At 35.4% G+C, this 21750-nt stretch overlaps 2 protein-coding genes across 3 annotated transcripts in view; both read right to left on the reverse strand.

Moving 5' to 3' along the window:
- Positions 1-1239: 1239 nt before the first annotated feature.
- On the reverse strand, positions 1240-3696 carry LOC140442370 (uncharacterized). Its single transcript, XM_072533445.1, has 5 exons — positions 3491-3696; positions 3044-3179; positions 2943-2988; positions 2143-2864; positions 1240-1338 (listed from the first exon to the last, which is right to left on the reverse strand). The coding sequence occupies exons 1-5, from the start codon at positions 3694-3696 to the stop codon at positions 1240-1242; spliced, it is 1209 nt and encodes a 402-aa protein (XP_072389546.1).
- A 1779-nt stretch (positions 3697-5475) lies between these two features.
- The window catches only part of LOC140441489 (xanthine dehydrogenase-like), a 42517-nt gene continuing 26242 nt past the window's right edge, over positions 5476-21750 (reverse strand). For both annotated transcript variants that reach the window (XM_072532243.1, XM_072532244.1), the window contains 3 exons: positions 17227-17450; positions 14708-14878; positions 5476-5701 (listed from right to left, as the gene is read on the reverse strand). In XM_072532243.1, coding sequence (XP_072388344.1) covers positions 5651-5701; positions 14708-14878; positions 17227-17450 — 446 coding nt within the window. In that variant the 3' untranslated portion in view covers positions 5476-5650. The remainder of the gene's footprint in view (positions 5702-14707; positions 14879-17226; positions 17451-21750) is intronic.

Consider the following 21750-nt stretch of genomic DNA (forward strand, 5'->3'; position numbering starts at 1 on the left):
TTAGTTATGTATTATGTATTGTAGGGTTTTTCTCTTGTCTAGGGTTTAATAATTATAGGCCACGGGTCCATTCGAATTATAACCTTAATAGCAAAAATATGAATACAGCCTTCAGCCTTCGTGGTACGTCGTCTAGAGATAAGATGCCGTCATACGCATATCAACTCTTCGTCTTGCGTGCTCTACTTATATTACAAGTACTCGACGTGACTCGACCGTCGCGTCGAGCCCCCTTCGACCTATTATCTACAGCGTTTGCAGCGTTTTATCACAGAATACTCATGGAGTATTCTGTGGTTTTATGTTTATTCAGCAATGCTACTTAACTCTGACCTTCGGCTCGCGTTTCGTGATAAATGGAAGTTATTGGTAACGGAAATAATATTTTGTAATAAGTTTATTTGATGACGAATGCAATCCTACACAATCCTATAGTATGGTTTAAGGAACTACATGAATAGTACGTACATGCCTGTGCAGGAATTATTGTAAAAAGGGTTGTACCTATAACCTCTTTACACGCCCTTTTTTGCCGAGTTGTTCTTTTAAAGTTATTCTCTTCCTTTTGTTTTCTTTTGTAGATATCTATTCTTTTTTGTGTTTCTCACCTTTATGAACGACACCGCCCATAATCTTTCAGTAAAGAGCAACGGAGCTTTCGAGTCGAGCCAATTGTGTACCGGTGTTCTAAGACCAATTCATCAGATTCTACATCACTAGCTATGGTACACAATATAAAATCCATTTTTCGAAAATTTAAAAAGTTCGAAAAATACTTTGAAGCAGATAATTTAATTTTAAATATTTTTAGCCCATTCAGCGCTGACTTTTTTTCAAAGGTAAAATTTTTCTGTTGATATTTTCTCTAATTGGACACCTAGGGTAAACCATACAGTTATTGGACACTTAAGAAAATTTCAACTTTAAAAATTCGTAATTCACATTGTTCTCTGCAGATTGAATTGAAATTTATACAAAAGGTAGTCTAAACAGTTTATTACAATATGGATAAAAGGATTTAAAGAAGGTGTTAAATATTTTTTGTCAATATATATTTATTAAAAATAGTTACAAAAATTATAGTTATTGGACAGTTTATTTAGTTACAGGACACTCAAAATTAGTTATTGGACGACTGCTTTAACACAATAAAAAACTAGAAACAAATGAAAATTACAGGAAAAACCCAAGATTTCTGTGCGGTATGGGGTACCTATATACAGTTGACACAATTAAATTTTATAAATGCTTTTGTGCTTCTTTGTATTGAGTGAAAAGTTCGTCAATGTCTTCATCCTCACTGTCTTGGTTACTGTTATTAGCATCAGAATCACTATTCTGGAGATTGAAACAGTTGTGACATATAAATAGATCACCATCGTTAGGTATATGCTGTCTATGATTAACAGGAATACAAGATTCGTGATAATAAAGATTACAGTCATCGCATTTTAATTTGTTCAATTGAATATCATTTGAAGAAATAAAACATTTGACTTTTTTTGAATTTTTTTTCTTGCTACACTGGTTTATGGTTAATTTTTCTTCTCTTTTCCGTTTCCTTTCTTGTTTTTGTTTTTCCTGCTCTTCTTTTATCTCCTCCTTTTTCCGTAACATTTCTTGATATCGTGCAGATGTAATAGCAAAAGGAAGTCGTTCCGTGTTACGTTTATTTTTTCTTTCCGGTACAGTAGGAGAAGTTAAAAAGTTACCCAACAATTCGTGTTTAACAATAATTTTACTTGTAGAGGGTAAGTCATAAACATTAGTTTTATATTGTTGAAAATGGATATCATTGGTACTGCTACTCTCAGAAATATTTACATTTTCAATACCACTCTGTTCTGATGTTTTTATTTCAGTATTTTTAACGGGAGATATGATAACCACATTTTGAATAATATTAATGTTTGTGTCTCTATTTTTTAGAACCATTGGGTTATCCGAATGTTTTGGATCATGTTCAAAAAAATTCCAAATTTTGAACAACAAATTCAAATTATCATCGCTAGGTAGATTATTCTTTGGATTTTCTTTTAAATTCTCTAAGCTATGAACTTTTTCAGGACCTAAGATATTTACAAAAGTATTATAGTCCATCTTGGGTTTCTTTTGATGATCTGAAATGATTAAATTTTTTACTACTTCTTTGCCTAAACATTTTGTGTAGTCAATAGCATCTGCATTAAATGGAAACAATCCGCAAGCCTTGAAACCATTTACTACTGTTTCAGTTTTACAGCTTTTTTTTATAGCTTGCTCCAATATAGAAGCAAATACAACTTTATTCACTACCCCTCCTGGATGCTGTTCTTCGTATTCTCTCACTGATTGCCGCCAAGCTTCTTTTAATGGACGGAAAATATAAACGTCACAGGGTTGTAAAATCCTTGTGGCGTTAGGATAAAGTGCAATCACTTCAATCTGCAGTTCATTACACAATAGACTTAATTGGTAACTTAAGTGACTCTTGTGCCCATCTACAAAAAGAATAACTGGAAGCTTAATATTATTTTCAATTAAGTGTGGGTAAAAAACATTCGCAATATACTGATAGAATGTCTCTGCCGTCATCCAACCATTATCGCTTCTGCCCACACCCCATTTAGGATTAATACCTTTAGCAACCTTTTCAGGAATACGTTGATAAGGATAAATAACCATAGGCACGCAAATTTTACCGTCTGCTGAAAACGTAAACATCACAGTGACGTTTTCTTTTGAAGAGCTTTTTTCAACGTTATAAACATTTTTGAAACCTTTCATAGCAAATACTTTTCCAGTAGATGGGCATATTTGAAATCCTGACTCATCTCCATTGAAAATTCTTGATGGATCAGTTAGAACTTCTTCTAAATGTTTTTCTTTAACATAGGTTTCAATATTTTTAAACCAGTTTTTGATGTCTCGTTCAGATACACAAGCGCTAGCTGCCGTCACACCTTCACTTGTCCTTCTAGAAACCCCTGGATGTCGCTTCAAAAGTCCCTAAAAAAAATCAAACGATGAATACAGATTAAAATACATTTTTTTGGTGACTTACTTTTAACCATCCATCTCCAGGTCGATTATCTTTAAAGTTATTGGGGCGCGGATTTTCGATTAAAAATTTTTGCACGCTGCTTTTTAAATCGTTAGCCTTTTTGGGGAAACCTTTTGAAGCAGTTTCTTGTATCCATCTGGAATATTGAATGTAAAATAAAATAATGCTATGGGTTAACCCTTTCGGTCACATTTTTTTTTAGTGTAATGAAATATATTTTGTTAATAATTCCAAATTATTCCCAGTTATGGTACTCTTTTGTAAGGTAATGTCTTTTAGTAGGAATATTAGCATTTTTTTTTTTAATAAAATAGGGTCTGTTTTTGATGTTGTCAATTGACAAAATTGTGACTAACTGTAATATTTACTTAAACGAAGTTAAAATCCTTGTGTCGTCAATTGACGACACAGTGACTGAAAGGGTTAAGATAAATTAAATGAATTTACCTAACCAGAGTATTCTCCTCCTCGCAAGCTAAAATAGGAGACGGTCCAAGTGTATCTTTATGTTCCGGATGTTTTAATTTAAATTCTATAGTGGACTTCGGAATTCCATATTTTTTTTCAGCTGTTCTATATGATGCAGTGCCATTTTGGACATCCTTAACAGCTTCTATAAGTTTCATCTTATAATATTTTCTAAGTTTAGGCATTTTACTACAATCCTAAAAAATCCATTTTTAGTGATTGGACGGTCAAATTTAGTTATTGGACAGCTGTCCAATAACTGTCAAATCAATTACTAAATTTTTGAATAAAATCCTTTATAAAAAGGTTGCTTCAGAGCAAGCAGAGTTGCTTTGACAAAGTCCTCGTAGACATACCGTCTCAGGACTCGCAACTAATGTAGAGTCATATGTCGCCCTGTTACCAATCCAACGGTAACTTTAACATCTTAACTGTAAATTAGACATAATGTAGATCAAATCTTATTTAATAATTTTTAAAGGGTTTTTACCCACATATTTAGTGGCTACATCCATGTATTAACTTGACACTGATGATGGAATATTTATTCCGAAAACGTTTTGTCAATGCAACATAGCCCAACTGGGTTTTTTATATACCTTTTTATAAAGGATTTTATTCAAAATTTTTAATATATGGTATACAGCCAAATACAGGAACTTTGTTTCCTTGTGAATTACTAAATTAATTTTACTGCTATCTTCAGTTAATTATACGTAAATCCGTTGAAAATTGTAGAAATATGTGGTAAGTGTAGTTCTCTAGTGATTGGACAGGTGTCCCATAATAGAATTAAGCAAGTTTTCTAGTTTAGTTATTGGACAGATGTAATTAAATCTGAATTAAAATCCCTATTACTGTACCAGATCTACCTTAGGGACTATAAGTGCCTTTACTACACCCTTTTAAATAAAAATACAATCTTACCTTAAAAATACCACGTAGTTTTAAAAAAAAGTCAGAGCAGTTGCTTAACACAATGCTTAAATGTCACTTCACTCACATAACCTAAAAATATTTACCGCCAAAATCACAGAACCCGTTAAAGGCAGAACATAGACATAAGAATGAACGTAATATAGAAACGAGTAGTGCCACCTAGTGAAATATACTCTTGTTGGCACCTGCGGACATCTTATTCTCGTAAGTTAACACTGTAATGTCCAATAACTGTCTCGTGTCCAATAACTGGCATTTTACCCTAAATAATACTGAAAATACTTTTTATAAAATTTTTGACCCCCGACTTTTCATTTTACAAATTGGTGGCTGCCATCAAGAGGTTAGTAAGGCATAAATAAACATAAAATTATAAATATTTTATTACAGAATAAGCATGTATAAAATGTATTGATTTATTGACGTCTTGTATGATAACTTTTGAAACAATTTCTGTCTTTCAACAAGCACAGAAAGACGTTACACTTTTCACACATCGTGCGTGATCTTTCGCTGCATCCTTGAAAAGCGTAACGCTGTTCGTGACCTTTTGTAGGAATTGGCCAGTGATAAATTTCATCATATCTCACTTCGCTGACAGGTTGTTGCTGTTTCATTCGTTTGGAAGGTTATAAGTTTGGAGGGTTATATTCCCCTGGTCCTCCAGGGGAATCTCTCGGAGAACTCCCATAAAGGACGACCTCTTTTCGGTGTTCTCAGTAGAGCTTTAGAGAAAGCTAAAGCTTCTGAAACGTAAAACGTGAATTCCAATAAATCTATTTTTTTATTTTTAGGTTTTTTTATTTTTTAATTTTGTGGATCCTTTGCTTCATTATAGGAGTATAACGAATGAAGAAAAAAATTGATGTGTCCTTCCAAAAAAGGAAACCGAGAACTGCAAAAGATTGGGAATCTCTTTTGTATTACCTACCTGATCGTGTTTGTTTTACAGTAATGAAAATCTCTCATATTAAATAAATAATATATAGGAAAGCACAAAATATACTCTAGTAGCAAAATTTAGAAGTTTTATATTTTTTATTAAAATATTTACAGTGTTAATTACAAACTTAAAAATAGTTATAAGTTTTTTAAATTAAGATATATGATTTATACTAATTTATTTTCTTAAACCAATTTTTGCAGATGTCATAAACTTAATATGTTAAAAATAAACAACATATTTTCATATATTCTATGTTAAGCTACTATATTCCACGGTGTATAACTTTCAGGTTCTGGTTCTTGAATCTGTAAAAGATAAAATTTATGAATATTCAGACAAAGATTAAAACTTATACTTTTTTTATTGATGATTGTATTGATGTTTATTCAGTACAAGCTTATTTATTACAATAAACAATAAAAATTGTTTCTGACTTAAATGGCACCGAGTGACTTATTGAAATGAACCGAGTTTACACCACAAGAAGACCACTATACTGTGTACTGCCTTTAGTTAAATGATGTTCTCTTAGTAATATCTAGACCCTTCCTGTCGAAAAATACATATTGTGACTATAGTTTAGCTAGAAGCTCTTATGACATACGCTGTCCGGCTCACAGCAACTCCTTTCTAATGACAACTATTAAAAAATAAACTAAATTTTACATAATACTCAACATACGGTCCACCAACAAATCCATCTCAACAAATGGCAAATTGAATATTGAATTGAATTGAATATTATATAAAATATAATAATGATCCTGGATCGACTTGGAACTGGACCACCACAAGCATGATTGCATCAGTTTAAATGGCTGTGGTACTGCGATGGGAAAGGCAACGGGAAATTACCCCATTAATATTCCGTAGTTCATTTACTATGGCACTGAGATATGATAAGAAAATATATACTGATCATGGTCCTCCGACACCAGGATTCGTCAGGATAAGACAAGCTTCCCAAGCCGTTATCTAACGAAATCCCTGTGATAACAAAAAAGAATAAAATCAGGCATCAGAATAGGCTATGGAATGTGAGAAGTTTTTACGATCTCAGTAAGACACAAAACACCATACGTGAGATGATCATCACCATCATCACTGGCTCGACAACTCTTTTTGAGTCTTGGTCTGTTCCAGGATTCTTCTTTATTTTGATCTGTTTCGTGCTTTTTTTCCAATTTTTTATTTTTATTGTTTTTATATCATTTTCTGTTTGTTCTATATAGCTGTTTCGGTCTTCCTGTAGTTCTTTGTCCTTCTGGCACTTTTGCTTATCTTGTTTGGTATTTCGCCTTCTTCCATTTTTTCCACATGTTCCATCCAACGCAGCAGTACTATTTGAATGGATGTTACGATATCCTGATCGTTGTATATTTTGGGTAGTTTAAAGTTGTATCGTCAAATTTCATTTTCTTGTGTGTCTTAGTATATATGTCTCAAAATTTTTTATCTGTTCTTAGGTACGTAATTAAGCCATGATAATATTTATTGATAATAAATATTCTCTGCCTCACTTCCTCTGCAACGTTATTGGCAGACGTTGGGATCCTAAATATGCAAAGTTTTTTATTACCTCAATGTTGTATCTTCCTATTGTTTAATTGTGTAGCTGCCTTATTTCTGCACTTTTACTTGCATGCATAAATATGTAATGGTACAATAATACCGCTATTCCACTCCGCTGGTACCTGCTTATTCAACCATATATTTGTTATTAGCTAATATATGTATGTCTGTCTCTAGTAGTCTATCTGTTCCTTCCTATAGTAGCTCCAATGTTAATTGACCAGATCCAAGTGATTTATTGTTCTTTAATTTTTCTACAGCTGTTATTGGTAAACTCTTTTCCCTGTTCTCTGCTTGGTCTATATCAGGGTATACCAGGATTCCCTTCTCTCCTATGTCCCTTAAGCTTTTTCTTAAAATGTTCTGTCCAACTTATTAGTCTTTCTTGCTCTTCTGTAAATATATTACCTTTTTTCTCTTTACACACCGTTGTTTTCAATTTGAATGCTTTCTGCTTTTGTTCGGTTACTGGTAAAATTTTCTTGTCGCTATTGGCTTACTTAATTCTTGTAAATCTTGATCTTTTGACGTGACAACGTCTTAAATTAGGTTGTGGCTCGGAGTCACTCATGAAAAAGTGTAACGCCCGCTCACGTCTGTTACGATGAGTCACCGAACGAGAGAGAGGCCCGCCGGACCGGCGAATGCCTTGCGTCTCTCTCCCACTCAAACATGATCGGTCCGCTGCGCGCGCAGCACTAGAGAATTAGGCGCGTTGAATCGGTGCGTGCTTCACACACACACACACGCAGTGATCAACCCTGCCCCTAGGAACATGTGTATACCAATGTAAGAATGGGATCCACATGTCCGAAGATCAAACCGGTCACACCTCGCTAGTCGAAGTGGTACCTATCTGACCCCCAGGCTTTTCCACCACCCCTCCTCATCGTGTGACTTACGTGAGGAGGCTTATGATCTGAAATTTACTTAAGATGCCCTGGGTAATAGGACATCCTCGGTTTTTAGTGAATGTGGTTATGCCACCTAAATGTAGGGGTAGCCACATCTAGGCTTTTCTCCCTATTTACTTTACTGACTCAATTGATTTTACTCTAGCTTTACGTCGGGACTTGAGTCCCTAAAAAAAGAAAAAGGAGCGTGTGTTCCGACCATAGAGCCATCAGCCTGAGCTGATGACTCTATGTCCGGAAAAGAGTGTGTGCTCGGTCACTCAGCCGCCGATTTGGCAAAATAAATTTTGTTCTCCTCGCCGGCTGAGCACCCGAGAGGGGTCCGGCCACCAAGCCCATGCATGCCGCACATGACCTCAGTGCTCGGATTTCGCGAGTAGATCTTTCATTTCGATCTGCCTTAAGGGCCTAGTCCGCGGAGCGGTATATAGAAGGCCTGGCGGGCCCCTTCTATATTTGCTATATAAGGTAAATTTACGTTAAACGGTTTAATGAAAAGTATGAATGTATCAATATGAATTTACGTTATTTAATCAGAAAACACTTTTTTTTTTTTTTTTTTTTTTTTTTTTTTTTTTTGTGGACTTCCTTGTGGCGTCGGGACTATAAAATGCCTGGGCAACAATTCTTTCCTTTTTTCCTTAATCCTATTTGTGTGCGTGTATTGGGGTGTGCATTCCCAAGTGTATAATGCTCTCACACACCCCGGTGTATATTGGACTTATAATTACCTAAAAACCTAAAAAAGAAAAGCGTACCCTCTCGCCAGAGTTTTTTTTTTTGGTGTGTTTTCTGATTGACTGCATTTCTTTGTTCGTTCTTCTTGCAACCATCTCATTCTTTATTTATTCGTTCGGGTTCTCCCTATATCGAGCTATCTGTTGTTTTGGTCTTCTGTGTACCGTCCTTGTGTTTTCATTGTAGTTAGTCAGCTCTCTTAACCTTCTGCTGGGGTGGTTTCTTAGTCCGTTAAAAATTTCATATGCTCTCTCGTCTAGCGTGCGTAGGATTCTTGTTTGTCCTGAGTCTCTATATACATATCTCAAGGGTACGTACCTTGGTATCTTAAGGGCATCTCTGACTATTTGATTTTGAGTAGTCTGTATCTTTTTCCTGTTTGTTTTACAGGTGTGTCCCCACGCAGCGGATGCATATGTTAGGACTGGCAGGATAATACTATTCGCAACCCTGATTTTGGTTTTAAATCGTAGTTTACTTTTCCTTCCAATAAGTGTTGAGAGCTGACTTTTCAACGCTTTGGCTTTGCGTATTTGCTGATTGATGTGCTCAGTGAACGTTAGCTTCTTATCTAGATGTACCCCTAGGTATTTAGCCTGGTTGGTCCAGTCTACTGGGGTGTTTTCGATTGTAATTTCGCGATTTGGTACACTTCTTCTGTGACTAAACATTACAGCCTGTGTTTTATCTGGATTTAGGGCTATTTTCCATTTTATGCACCATCTTTGGAATCTGTTTAGTGCTCTTTGCAGATGATTAGCTGCATGATCCGGGTTTCTCCAGCTAACAGCTATTGCTGTGTCGTCAGCGTAAAGACTCAATAGAGAGCCTGGCTCTTTTGGCGTGTCGGCCGTATAGATGGTGTACAGGTACGGCGACAGCACCGCTCCCTGAGGCACACCCGCCTCCAGGGTCCCGACTTCGGATAGGGTTGCCCCTATTCGAACTCTGAACCTCCTGTTGGCAAGATATGACGCAAGGAGGCATGTCATCGCCTCACTGTAACCAAATTCATTCATTTTATAGATGAGTCCATGGTGCCAGACTCTGTCGAAGGCTTTGCTGACGTCCAGAAAAGCTGTAGCTGTGTACATTTTTTCATTAAATCCTTTGGTGATGAATTCTGTAAGTCGTAGTACCTGTAATTCACAGGAGTGTTCGCTTCTGAACCCGAATTGAGCCTCTGGTATGGTTCCTAGCATTTGTGATTCTTCATTGAGTCTTTTTAGTATAACTCTTTCCGCTATCTTGCTTATAGATGATAATAAGCTGATAGGTCTGTAATTTTGCGGAAATGTGCCGTTTTTACCAGGTTTTGCAATCATTATTACGTGTGCCTCTTTCCACCTATCTGGGAAATATCGTAGTTTTAGCATGTTGTTTATTATGTTAGTGATATAAACAATAGCTTTTGTTGGTAGATTTTTCAGCGCCCTATTTGTGATGTTGTCGGGTCCTGGGGCTTTTTTGGCATTTGTCATTTTTATAAGTTCCTTTATTTCTTCGGGAGATGTATGTGTAATACCTATTCTGCCCTTTTTCCTTCTAAGTCTTCTCGCTGTTCTTTCTACCTCTTCTTCAAAGTCTATGTCATCGTCGGGGTCTTCGTTGTTTCTACACGCCCTTTCTAGTTCGTCCTTCATGACTTCGGCTTTGTCGATTTCCGTATGGACAATCCCGTTTACTCCGTGTAGGGGAGGTATGGGTTTCTTGTCCTTTCGAAGGATTTTAGATAACTTCCAGAAGGCGGATTTGTTAGGATTTAGCTCATCGATATAGGAGTCCCAGCTTTCATTTCTATGATTTTGAAGTTGTTTTTTCACTTCCCTGTCTAGCTCATTTGCAATCCTTTTGTCTTCTACCATTCTTGTGCGGTAGGCTCTTCTTCTTTTCCGGTTTTTCTCTTTGATTAGGTTTTGAAGTTCTATACTTATATCCCTGAATCTTCCTTTTTGTCTTGTGATTGTTTCGGTTTTGGAGCTGGCATCGATAGCATTGTTTATTGCTTGTTCTAGTTTTATTACACTGTCTTCTAGTTCTGTAATATTATTAATTGTTGGGATGTTACCGATGTTCTCGCTCACAATTCTTCTAAAGTTTGGCCAACTTGTTTTCTTTCTGTTGTGGGGCTGCAAATAGTTCAATTCTGTTGCGCCCAGGGTCAGGACGATTAGGTTATGTGTCGAATCGCCTTCATTTAGAGAGTGTATCTCGTATTGTTGACCCACGTTGTGTAGGATTGCAATGTCGAGATACGTAGGGAGTTCTCCGTGGAAACATGTCGGTTCTGTTGGTCCGATGACATATGTGTTCGGTCTGTTCTCGAGATGGTTGCAGAGATATCTTCCGTTTCGGTTGGTCGTCCTGTCAAACCAATTGGGAGATCTAGCATTTAGGTCTCCAATAATTATAGTTGGCTCTTCTGAGTTCAGTATTAGGCTCAAATCTTCGTTGAAAATCGGATCATGTGGTCTAACGTAAGCTGACACTATTTTTAGTGTTTCGTTGTTGGCCTTAAGTCGAATAATTGTGGCTTCCATTGTCACCAGTCCGTCTGGTGTTAGGATGTGCTCGTGTTCGAGTCCCCTTTTGACTAATATAGCTGTTCCTCCTGATAATGCTCTATGATCCGTTCTATAGATATCGTAGCCTGGAAATTTTGTTTTTTTCCTTTCCACTAGTTTGGTTTCTTGAAGAGCTACGATATCGAGCTCTAATCTGTTTATTATTTCATCCAGAAGGTTGATCTTTTTGAATATTCCGCCGGAATTCCATGACCCAATGCGTAGATCTTCGTTTTGGTTTGCTAACATTTTCGGACGGCTTCTCCAAATGCAGTCATCATTTTTGTTGCTTTGTCCATCATGGACATCATTTCCATCATTTTGTTATTATACTCTGTATGGAAGTTTGCGATGAGGGTAGCTGCGTCCTGTACCGACACTTCTTGTGGTTGTGCTGGAGATTCTGAGGTGGTTTCAGCGGATTTTTTCGCTGCCTGTGCGTAGCTGACTCCTTTGTGTTTGGAGCGCTGTTTATGGGTCTTCCTACCGGTCTTGTTGGGGCAGGTGTTTTCTTTTTGGGGGCCTTAGAGCATCCTCTATAATTTGCTGTGTGCGCTTCACCACAGTTTGCACATTTGGGGTCGGTTTCCCGGCTTTTCTCACAGTCGTTACTGATGTGGTTTTCTCCGCATTTTACACATCTGGATCCGCAATGGCAAGCCTTTGAGCTGTGATAGAACCCTTGACAGTTATAACACTGTAGGGTGTCTTTTGTGATTTTGAATTCATCCTCCACATAGATTCGCATGTAGCATATATCAGATATTTTTTTAATTTTTGCAACGTCTTCCTCTTTGAGGGTGACGATGAAATGTGGCAGTACTTTTTTATCAGCTTTTTTGGAGATCATATTGATCACCCTTGTTGCTTCTATTCCTTTATTGTATAGTTCGTCTTTAATTGCTACTGTGCTAGTAGTAGCAGATAGCCCTTTTATAATGACTCTTTTTAGTTTATCGCTATCTATGGGATATGCGATGAATTCTATTTTTGGACTGTGTTCTTCTAGGATGTGTACCATTCCTAGGTAATCTTTTCTGGTTTTTGTGTTAATAACAATCGATCTGCCTGATCGTGCAAACTTATTGACTGATATTATGCCTTGGTTGGCTGCTCTCTGCAGGATTTTTTGGTGTTCTCCTACAGTTTTTAGGATTATCGCCGGTGGTTTCGGCTCTTTTACTATAGGCTCCTCGCTTGTTTGCGGTGAGTCTTTTGGTACGTCGTTTTCTTTTTCAACTTGGCTATTTTTGCTCAAGTTATTTTGGGCAGTTTTCTTTTTCTGGCTTCTTTCATGAGCCTCTTTCGCAGCCTTGTTAAATTCGATTTCTTTCCGCTGATTTATTATCTGCGTCTGCTTTTCGGCGACGCTTATTTTTGTTTTCACACTACTGTCTGATTTCTCAGTAGTGGTGCCTGTCTTTTTTCCTTTTTTGTTTTGGACTTGTGTCCAACCTGCAGGTTCTTTGGTTGTTATGATTCTTTCCGGCTCTTTAGGCTTGCCTTTGCTACCGGATGGCTTTACGGGGGGAGGTGAACCGATTCCTAGTTCCACTAGCTTTACAACGTCATTATCGAGGGAGGCTTTCCACGGGTCGATTTCCATTATTGACTCTTCTTTCTCCTTGGCTGCTGTTAATGCCATTATATGTTGTACAAGTTTTTGTATCTCCTTGTCCTTTTCTTTGTTTTCGTTTCTCAGCTCAGTCATCTGAGCGAGAAGGTCTTGGATTTGTTTATTTGCCTTTTCCTCGCGGATACGGCTTTCTTCTTTAAGGGATTTGATCTGTTCCGTCAGTACATTGACCGACCTTAAAAGCTCATTGGCTTTTTCCCTTTCCGCCATTTCTCTGGCCTTTTTCTTTACTTCTTCGTCTTCCGAAGAGTCTTCTTTGGGCCTTAGCCTTTTCATTTTCTTGCCGATTTCGGGCTCGGCTTCATTTTTGGAGACGTTGTCCACGGCGGGTTGTGTCTCTACTACAGTTGGGGGTGGGGCTTCGCGCGATTCTGCAGCTGGGCTCGGCTCTTCGTCGATGGCGTCCATCGTATTGATATCGTCATCGGTGTCGATTTCGCTTTTTTCTTCCTCCGACTCGGGCAGATAGGAGTCATCGTCAGATATTACGATTTCTATGTCGTCGATCGCGGGATTAGTCGATTTAATAAATTTATTATATAGCTCGACCGAGCTGTCAACAGAGGGGTTTAATGATTCGGCTAAATCATTCTCTTCTTCTTCTTGTGTTGTCACCTGCGTGACAACACTTTCTGGGGGGGGGGGGGGAATATCACTCATATTGCCGTAAGGCAGTGAACAAATAGTTCATAAGATATAAGAAAATTCTACTTAGACGACTCTGTTTTTTTTCCACCGACTGACCGCTGTCAGTACGGCTTACTGGGTGCCGTCCCAGGTACCTCGCGGTAGTTCACTCCCTGTATTCACAGTGAGGGATCCTCTTCCTGTTTCTCACACCTCAGGAGCAGGGGCCGTTTCTGTCCGACCTTGTCAAATGTCAAGGCCTTACAGTGTCATCCCTGACGACACACTGAGGTGATCCCGAATTCTTCGCAAACGCGAAGCTATTATAGCCTCCGCGAGGAGCCTATAAAAAAAGCTCCTCGACGGTTTAACTAGTAACAACCTCGCATCCGCTTTTCGCTAATATGTAGGACAAGTGCCTATGCCACACTCGGTGTCTTACCCACCGGGAGCTGAAAAGCTCCGTTGACAATAGGTCAGTCGCCCCCACCTAAGCACGCTTCTCTCTCACGTCCGTACTGTTCGGCTGCTCGAGTCGAACTCGGTGCGTGCTTGTCAACTACGTTAAAAGGAACAACCATCGACTTGACTTTCGCAAGACACATTACAGCAGAAACACTTCCTTTCATTTCATATTTCTCCTATCATCGTCCTATCCTCAACAAAATCACTCAAATAGAAATTAGGTAAGTTTAAGTTTACATGTACAATGTTTTAGTAAACAAAATATATTTCTATAGTTAAAATTTGTGCAATTCTTATTTTCATTCAATTCCTTGTTCCTATTGTGCAATTTAATAATATTCATATCAATAAATATTCTACCGAGAAAAAGACGTTGTCACGTAAAATCTTCGCCCGTAAAACCGACTTTACAGGCAACCGATTTTTTTGTTCCTATTTTCTCTCTTATTTCTTCAATGAATTTTCTTTTCTTTTTCACGTAGTTGTTTGTTGTACTCTGAGTTCTAGCGTATCGAGTAGAAACATTGACCCTTACCAGAAAAATAATCAATAAGATTAAAGACAAAATCTTAAATCAAATAGTTAGGAAAACTGGTTTTACGGACGCTGTTAAAAGAATTACAATGCTGAAACGGAACTGGGTATAACATGTTGCCAGATTCACTGGCAATTGATGCAATGGAATTATTTACGGGAGGCCCATGTTCAGCAGTGGACACAAAACTTCCAATGATGATGATAAATGTACTTTAATTTTTATTTTTAGTTTTAGTTAAGTCATTGCTGTAATCTTACCTTAGACGTTATTTCATCTAAACATGCCATCCTAATTTTGGCTGCAGTCACTGGGGGATCTAATCTAAAATACTCAGACGGTACATTATTTTCTTCTCTTGCTGCTTTTATTGCATCTTTAATAGCGAACATCACAGAACTTGCTAAGAAGAGAGGTGGTTCTCCAACAGCCTAAAATAAAAATTTACATATGGATATAAAATAATATGAATACTTAAAAAAAATAATAGGTGATTAAAATGACCCACAACGTCCAATTGTTCTCATGTAGGTGCCGTTTTAAAGAAATTCTAAAAATATTGAAGTTCACATCTAGCAAAACGTGGCTTTTGTATGTTGCAGAAGAAATTTGAATTATTATTAAGGCAAAAAGAATAACATAATTGACAAAATATCACCTTTTAAGAATTCGTATTTAAAGATCATTCTTAGACCACGAAGGAAATCTTTCACATCGCCTTTTACAACATCGTCTGTCGGGTGAACATAGGATAAATTTGTATTCCTCATAGAAGTGAATTCGCCCAAAAGAATGGTAAAGCAACTTTTAACATTCTCGTTAAAATACCAAATTTTTAAATAAAAATATTGAAACTATGTGCCAATACATAAAAGTTATTAAATTTGTAATTTAGCTGGCTATCTAATTAGCTACTGAAATTTTGCAACGAAGAATAATTAACTTTACACAGTTCAATTTAATTTCACATCATTATTCACAATTTTTATGTTTTAATTTAAAATACACCATAATTAAACTGTTTCTGATGTTAATTTCATGTTTTTATTTACAAATCAATAATAATAATAAGGAATTTTTAATAATTTTTACAGCTGCTGGCTGCTGTGAAGAATTTGATTGTAATTAAATATTTGATTACAATCAAGTTTTGATTAGAGTTCGAACAATCGGCCATTAATCGTCGAAGAAACGTCTTGATAAATTCTCATTTTTGTGATCTATGAATCTGGATCGTTCGCGCAGTAATTAGGTGTGAACAAAAATAAAAAACTGACTTTTTAATCTGGAGATAATCCAAAATACCAGATTTTCGATTTCCTTCATAAGAAAGCCATAAACACACCATTAAGGTTAATTAACTACCATACTTGTTATTTTGACAATAAACTTCTTCTTCTTTTTTTTTATGTAGACATGTCTCTGTCTGTTTTTCAATGTGCCTTCAGTAAGTTGTCGTTCTATCGTTTTGTGGTCTTCCTTCTGATTGTCTTCCTATTGGGGAACAGTCTCTTGCCATCTTTACTACTCTATTTATTGACGTTTCAATCTCCACTTCGAAAATCATTCTCAAAATAAAAACATTAGTATATAGTAATAACTTTAAAATGCCACAAGAAAATAGCTTCAGAACAATATTAAGAAACCAGTTCTTGATGTTGTCCACCTTGCATCTACGACGTATATCTGTACTTCTAGCTCTATCCCATAGTGTCTTGCCATCAATTTTTCTAAGTGTTTTCATCTCTGCTGTCTCTAACTTTATCTTCACTTTGAGATGGTAGTATTGCGTCGTCTGCATAGATTATTTTAAGTTGTATTTTTCCATTTGGTATCCTTTTTTAGTTCTTCTTTTTTTATTATTTTATCCATAAGCAAGTTGAACAATAGAAGAATCTAGGGAATCTCCCTGGCTTATCTCATCACCAGCTTCACCAGGGGCAGTAAGTTCTTCTTCTACTTTTAGTTTTATTTTGTTGTTTTGGTAGATATTTTCAATCGTTTTAAATATTTCTATAGGTATAGGTTTCTTTCTCTATTCCTTGCGTACAATAAGTGGATTACGTACTTTAATTTGACCCGATTAAATGCCTTCTTAAGATCCACGAAACATAGATATGCCGGTTTTTTGTATTCTAATGATTTCTCCTGCACTTGCCTCTTCATATACATAGCGTCAGTGCATGGTCTTCTCGACCTAAAACCTTGTTGTTCTTCTGCTAGTGTTATAATTTGATTCAGTTTATTTATTATCACTTTGGTTGTTAATTTTAGTGTTTAATAAATTAATTCCTCTGTACCTCTCCGGGTTCATTTTGTCTCCCTTTTGAAGAGAGGTATTATGATGCTTAATCTCCATTCTTGAGGAATTCTTTTTTACTAGTTGATTGGTCAGATCTGGTCTTCCGTACTTTAGGAGTTCGTCCGATATTCTGTCCTCTGCTGGTGATTTTTTAATTTTTAATTTCCTTATTGCTTCGTTTACATCTTCCTTCTCAATATTTGTTTCTTCGTTTGTTGTCACCTCTGGTGTTGGTGGTGCAGTAATGCCACCTTTAGCAAATAGGGATCGTAAGTAGTCTGCCCATGTCTCGTTCAGAATGTGTTTCTATTTAATAAACTTCTATGCAATAATTTTTCTAAAATTAATGATTACACCATAAACAAAATTATGTTATGTGTATTTAATTTAAAAAATTATAATTCCAAGTAAAAGAGAAGAGGAGAAAGCAAGAAAGAGAGCGACAAAATATTTTTACAGAAGATAATAAGAATTTACCTTGGAAGAATATACTGCTCGTGGATTTCCAACGCCTTTCAGCAATGAGACATTAAATTCTACAGGGATATTTCCGAAACTCGGTATTTTATAGGTACCTGGGCCTCTGGTTAAAGTATCTCCATTGGATGAATATACCATTTCTTCGAGAACGAACAAACCATAACCTTGCATAAACGCTCCTTCAATTTGTCCTATATCAATAGCTGGGTTTATACTTTGACCTAGAAGGGAAAATAATTTTCTGGTAATTAATATATAATAATATTTTATCGATTTTTTAAATTATTATATAAAAATAAAAAGATTTTTTCCTTGGTGTTACTTTAAAAAATATTCAAATTTTTTGTAGTTTTGCAATGTTTGATATAATACGGGAACTATTGTAAGCTTTAACGCTCCATGTTATCGAGAGAATTTTATAAAACTTCTGCCTTATTTATGTAGTAGTGTGGTGAGTAGTGAACAGTATAGTGAATTGCGTTCCAGAAGACTAAGACCCCAGATGCACTGAAGAAGACATCAGAGACAATTTTTCGAAAGCTCGGCGTAGTGAATATATTAAGGAGGTTTGATATTAATTTTTGTAGTAATATTAATTCTACCTTTAGTAATATATATATATATATATATATATATATATATATATATATATATATATATATATATATACATCCCGCTATCCTTTAGAACTCTTTTCACGTTGCAGTAATTTAACATCACCAAGAATTGCTATCATTTTCTATTTATAAATTGTGTATGTTCGTTTAGGGCACCTTTGTAGGCTTGGCACTGTTGTCGGTTTTTTAATATTCCGATTTTTTTTATATATTTAATTTTTACATCAAACCTACGTTTTAACATCGAGCGGTAAAATCACTGTATTTGGCATCATTTTAGAGCCAGTAGATGTTGCCGGTATTAATCCTTAAAATAATATTTTAGATACCTAAATATCGATCGCTTTGGGTTCAAGTTCAAAGAACGACATTGAAACTACCTGCTCACAAGTTGCAGTCTCAACAGGTTTTTTTCTTGGTTTAGATGTTATATTTATTTAACCTAGATATTTTTGCCCAGAGAATCGTGTAGGGGAATATTTTACATAAATTTTAATTTACAACCTGTTTATTCGAAGCTATCGATGAATAGTTTGAGATAAATATTATGGTTTTATGGGATTAAGGCCTTTATTATTGGTTGTGATTGTGATAATGTTTGAAATTTTGATTTCCATTCCGGAAATCGTTCTCAAACAACGTTTTTCTGTACAAAATGTGTATACACATGTTTACATAATTAGTACAATAAACAAAGCTATTGTAAAATAATAGTGGAATTTAAAAAAATTAAATATTAGTTAATTAAAAATGTAATTTTCATCTTAATAACGACCAATAATTGTGGCTTAATCACATAAAAAAATAATATTTGACTTTGACCATGCCATAAGAAAGTAGTTCACGGAACCTCGCTAAATAATTTAAAAAAATCTTATACAGAAATTTAAATTCTAAATAGTATGAGGGGTAGCTGACGAAAAATTCGTAAAGACGTACAGTTGATTTTGCTTTGTTTTTTTAAACAATCTTAAAAGGCAAAAAAAAATAATTTTTTGCTTATAAAACGTTTTGTATACATTCTAAAGAAAAATAATTCAAATAATAGTTGTAGACCATAAAAAGTTTTTTATGTAGAGAAATACCAAATTTAAATACATAAATAATTGATATAATTCCAAAAAACCGTAAACTCTATGATATTATGTTTGTAGTAATTTATAAATAATGTTAATAACTTTGTTTTTGGCCTAACGACAGGCAATTATGGCAATTGATGAGTTATTAAAGTGTGCTAAATATCAAGCAGATCAAAAAATATTTTACAATTTATTCAATTTGTTTATGACAGAAAGCGATTATTTAAACAACTGTACTTGTCCAAACAGTATGACTCTACAAGTATTTTGTAACTTGCAATCGATTCTTTTCGCTTTTAGTTTTAGGGTATATTAAAAAAACTTTAACATATTATTAATTTTTTTATTAAAAACTAGTTTGAATAGGGGACTTTTTAGTTTTTAGACCACTTCACGTTTTTTCAGTTTCTTTGACAAGTGAGGATTATCTATTCGCTTATTTCTTAATATGGGCTATGAGCAATTATCTAGTCAAGTCAACACTATTATAGAAGTTACCCATACTTTTTTAGTAGTCATTCAGACGGTTCATCTTAATTGTCCCCATATGGAACATAAGTCCGAGAAAAGTCTTAAATTCTGTTTGTGTTGTTTCTTTCCAAAACGCAATTCTCGATTTTTCTGAACGACTTTGTGCAAATATTTCGTCAGAGTCAATCGGAGTCACTTCCACCATTCATTTAATCTACATCGTCCTCGCCAGATGCTTCTAACAATGATTGTAATTCAGCAGTGGTCAATCTACGTTTATATTCACATTTAGATTTTTTAGATGTCGAAGGCATATTATTTACATCCATCTTTTTATAAATACTATAACTCACTTTTACGGAGGTAATTAACAATTAAAATGTTCTACTAAAACTATCAACTTACGACTTCCAATACTATAAGGCCACTTGAGGTATAATACGTTTTTACTCAATAATAGTTCCTGTATAAGTAAAATTGTTTTTTAATGTGCTCCATTGAAGCACACTATAATTGGTTTCAAATGAGTGTAGAGTAATAAATTATGAAGTGTCATAAAATTTGCCTGAATTTCGGTGTCGTCATGGGCGTAGGCAAATGGACGGATGTCAACTTCGTCGTCAAAAATTGATGTACCTCAAAATATCATATTTTGGATATTTTGTGATAACCAATTTTATTTAATTTTTCGATTAACTTATTCTTCAAACTCGTATTCCATTATATGGTCATTAAAGCTAATTACATTTTTATTTATAAAAACAAATTCACTTCCTTACTGAACGAATAAAAGCATTAGAAGAAACTGATAAGGGTATGACGCACCTCCTAATATTACTAAGAACTAAAATAAATCAACATGAAGACTAATAACGCGTAATGAGGTTTTACTTACACTTTCATTATAATCCCTCTTTTATTTTATTATTATCATTCGACATTCGACATTCGAGTTAGTAATTGTTACTACACCAATTAAACGTACAGTAATATTGTGATATAGAAATAGTGAAAAAGTTATAAAATGGCGACATTTACTCCAAAGAAAAGAGGTGTAAAAAATTCTCCGCTATCTGTTAGTGAAAAAGTTATAATTTTAAATGTATATGATTGCATAAAACACAATCACCCTAGTTTGTCTGTGCAAGAAAGTGTTGAGCGATGTGCCCGAATGACTGGAATTGGACAGTCCACGATTTTTAAATTATTGCGAGAAAGAAAGATATCAGGCCAGTTAAGTCCATGCAAGAGAAAATCAGGAAGACCAATAAAAATCTTAGGTGAAGACACCAAACGTGACATTCGAAGAAAAGTTCATTCGTTTTATTTTAAAAAGGAAATACCCACCCTTGACAAAATACTAATGGAGATAAGCCAAGATAACGATATTCCTTTGATATCCAGAAAACTTTTATGGAAAACTTTAAAAAGTATGAATTTTTCCTGGGAAAAGCACAATCGAAAGGCACTATTACTGGAAAGTGATGAAATCATTTGCCGGAGACGAAAATATTTGAGAACCATAAAACAGTACCGCAGAGAGCACAAGAAAATTTTTTATCTTGATGAGACGTGGATAAACGAAGGTTATATAGTCCAAAAAATGTGGCAAGATAAAAATGTAACAAGTGCTCGCCAAGCTTTCATAGAAGGCCTTTCGACGGGTATTAAAGTGCCTTCGGGAAAAGGGAAGAGGCTTATAATTGCTCAAATTGGAAGCGAAGAAGGATTTTTAAAAGAAGGTTTGTTAAGCTTTGAGTCGTGTCGGACGGGAGATTATCATGAGGACATGAATTCGGATGTCTTCGAAGACTACTTCGGGGAAATGTTAAAATTTCTTCCAGCTGATTCGGTCGTGGTTATGGATAATGCAAGCTACCATTCAAGGCGCATAGAGAAGGTACCAACTTCAGCTTGGAGAAAGCAAGAAATTATTAACTGGCTGTCAAATAAAGGTATTCAGTTTGAGACGAATTCAATAAAGAAGGAACTACTAGCCGTAGTAAAACAACATAAATCTCGCTTCATAAAATATGCCGTAGAAGATGTAGCAGAAAAGTATAAAGTAACTGTGCTACGCCTACCGCCATATCATTGCGAATTAAATCCCATAGAACTTATATGGGTACAAGTTAAAGGATATGTTGCAAGGCACAATACCACATTAAAAATGAAAGATGTCAAGGTATTGTTTGATCAAGCCATTATGGAAATCACATCAGAAAACTGGCAAAAAGCAATCCAGCATGTTTTAAAAGAAGAAGATAAAATGTGGGAACTGGACAACTTGGTCGATCAGGTGGTTGACCCTATAATTATAACACCAGGGGATAATGACAGTTCTTCGGATGAAG

This window comes from Diabrotica undecimpunctata, chromosome 5 (assembly GCF_040954645.1).
Source record: "Diabrotica undecimpunctata isolate CICGRU chromosome 5, icDiaUnde3, whole genome shotgun sequence".
NCBI classification, from domain to species: Eukaryota; Metazoa; Arthropoda; class Insecta; order Coleoptera; family Chrysomelidae; genus Diabrotica; species Diabrotica undecimpunctata.

Excerpts from the sequence above, each read along its gene's own strand:
- LOC140442370 (XM_072533445.1), bottom strand. The coding sequence starts at position 3,696 with ATGCCTAAACTTAGAAAATATTATAAGATGAAACTTATAGAAGCTGTT. Across the intron at positions 3,180-3,490 it reads GAGGAGAATACTCTGGTTAG|ATGGATACAAGAAACTGCTT; the intron begins GTAAATTCATTT and ends TCAATATTCCAG. Across the intron at positions 2,989-3,043 it reads CTGGAGATGGATGGTTAAAA|GGACTTTTGAAGCGACATCC; the intron begins GTAAGTCACCAA and ends GATTTTTTTTAG.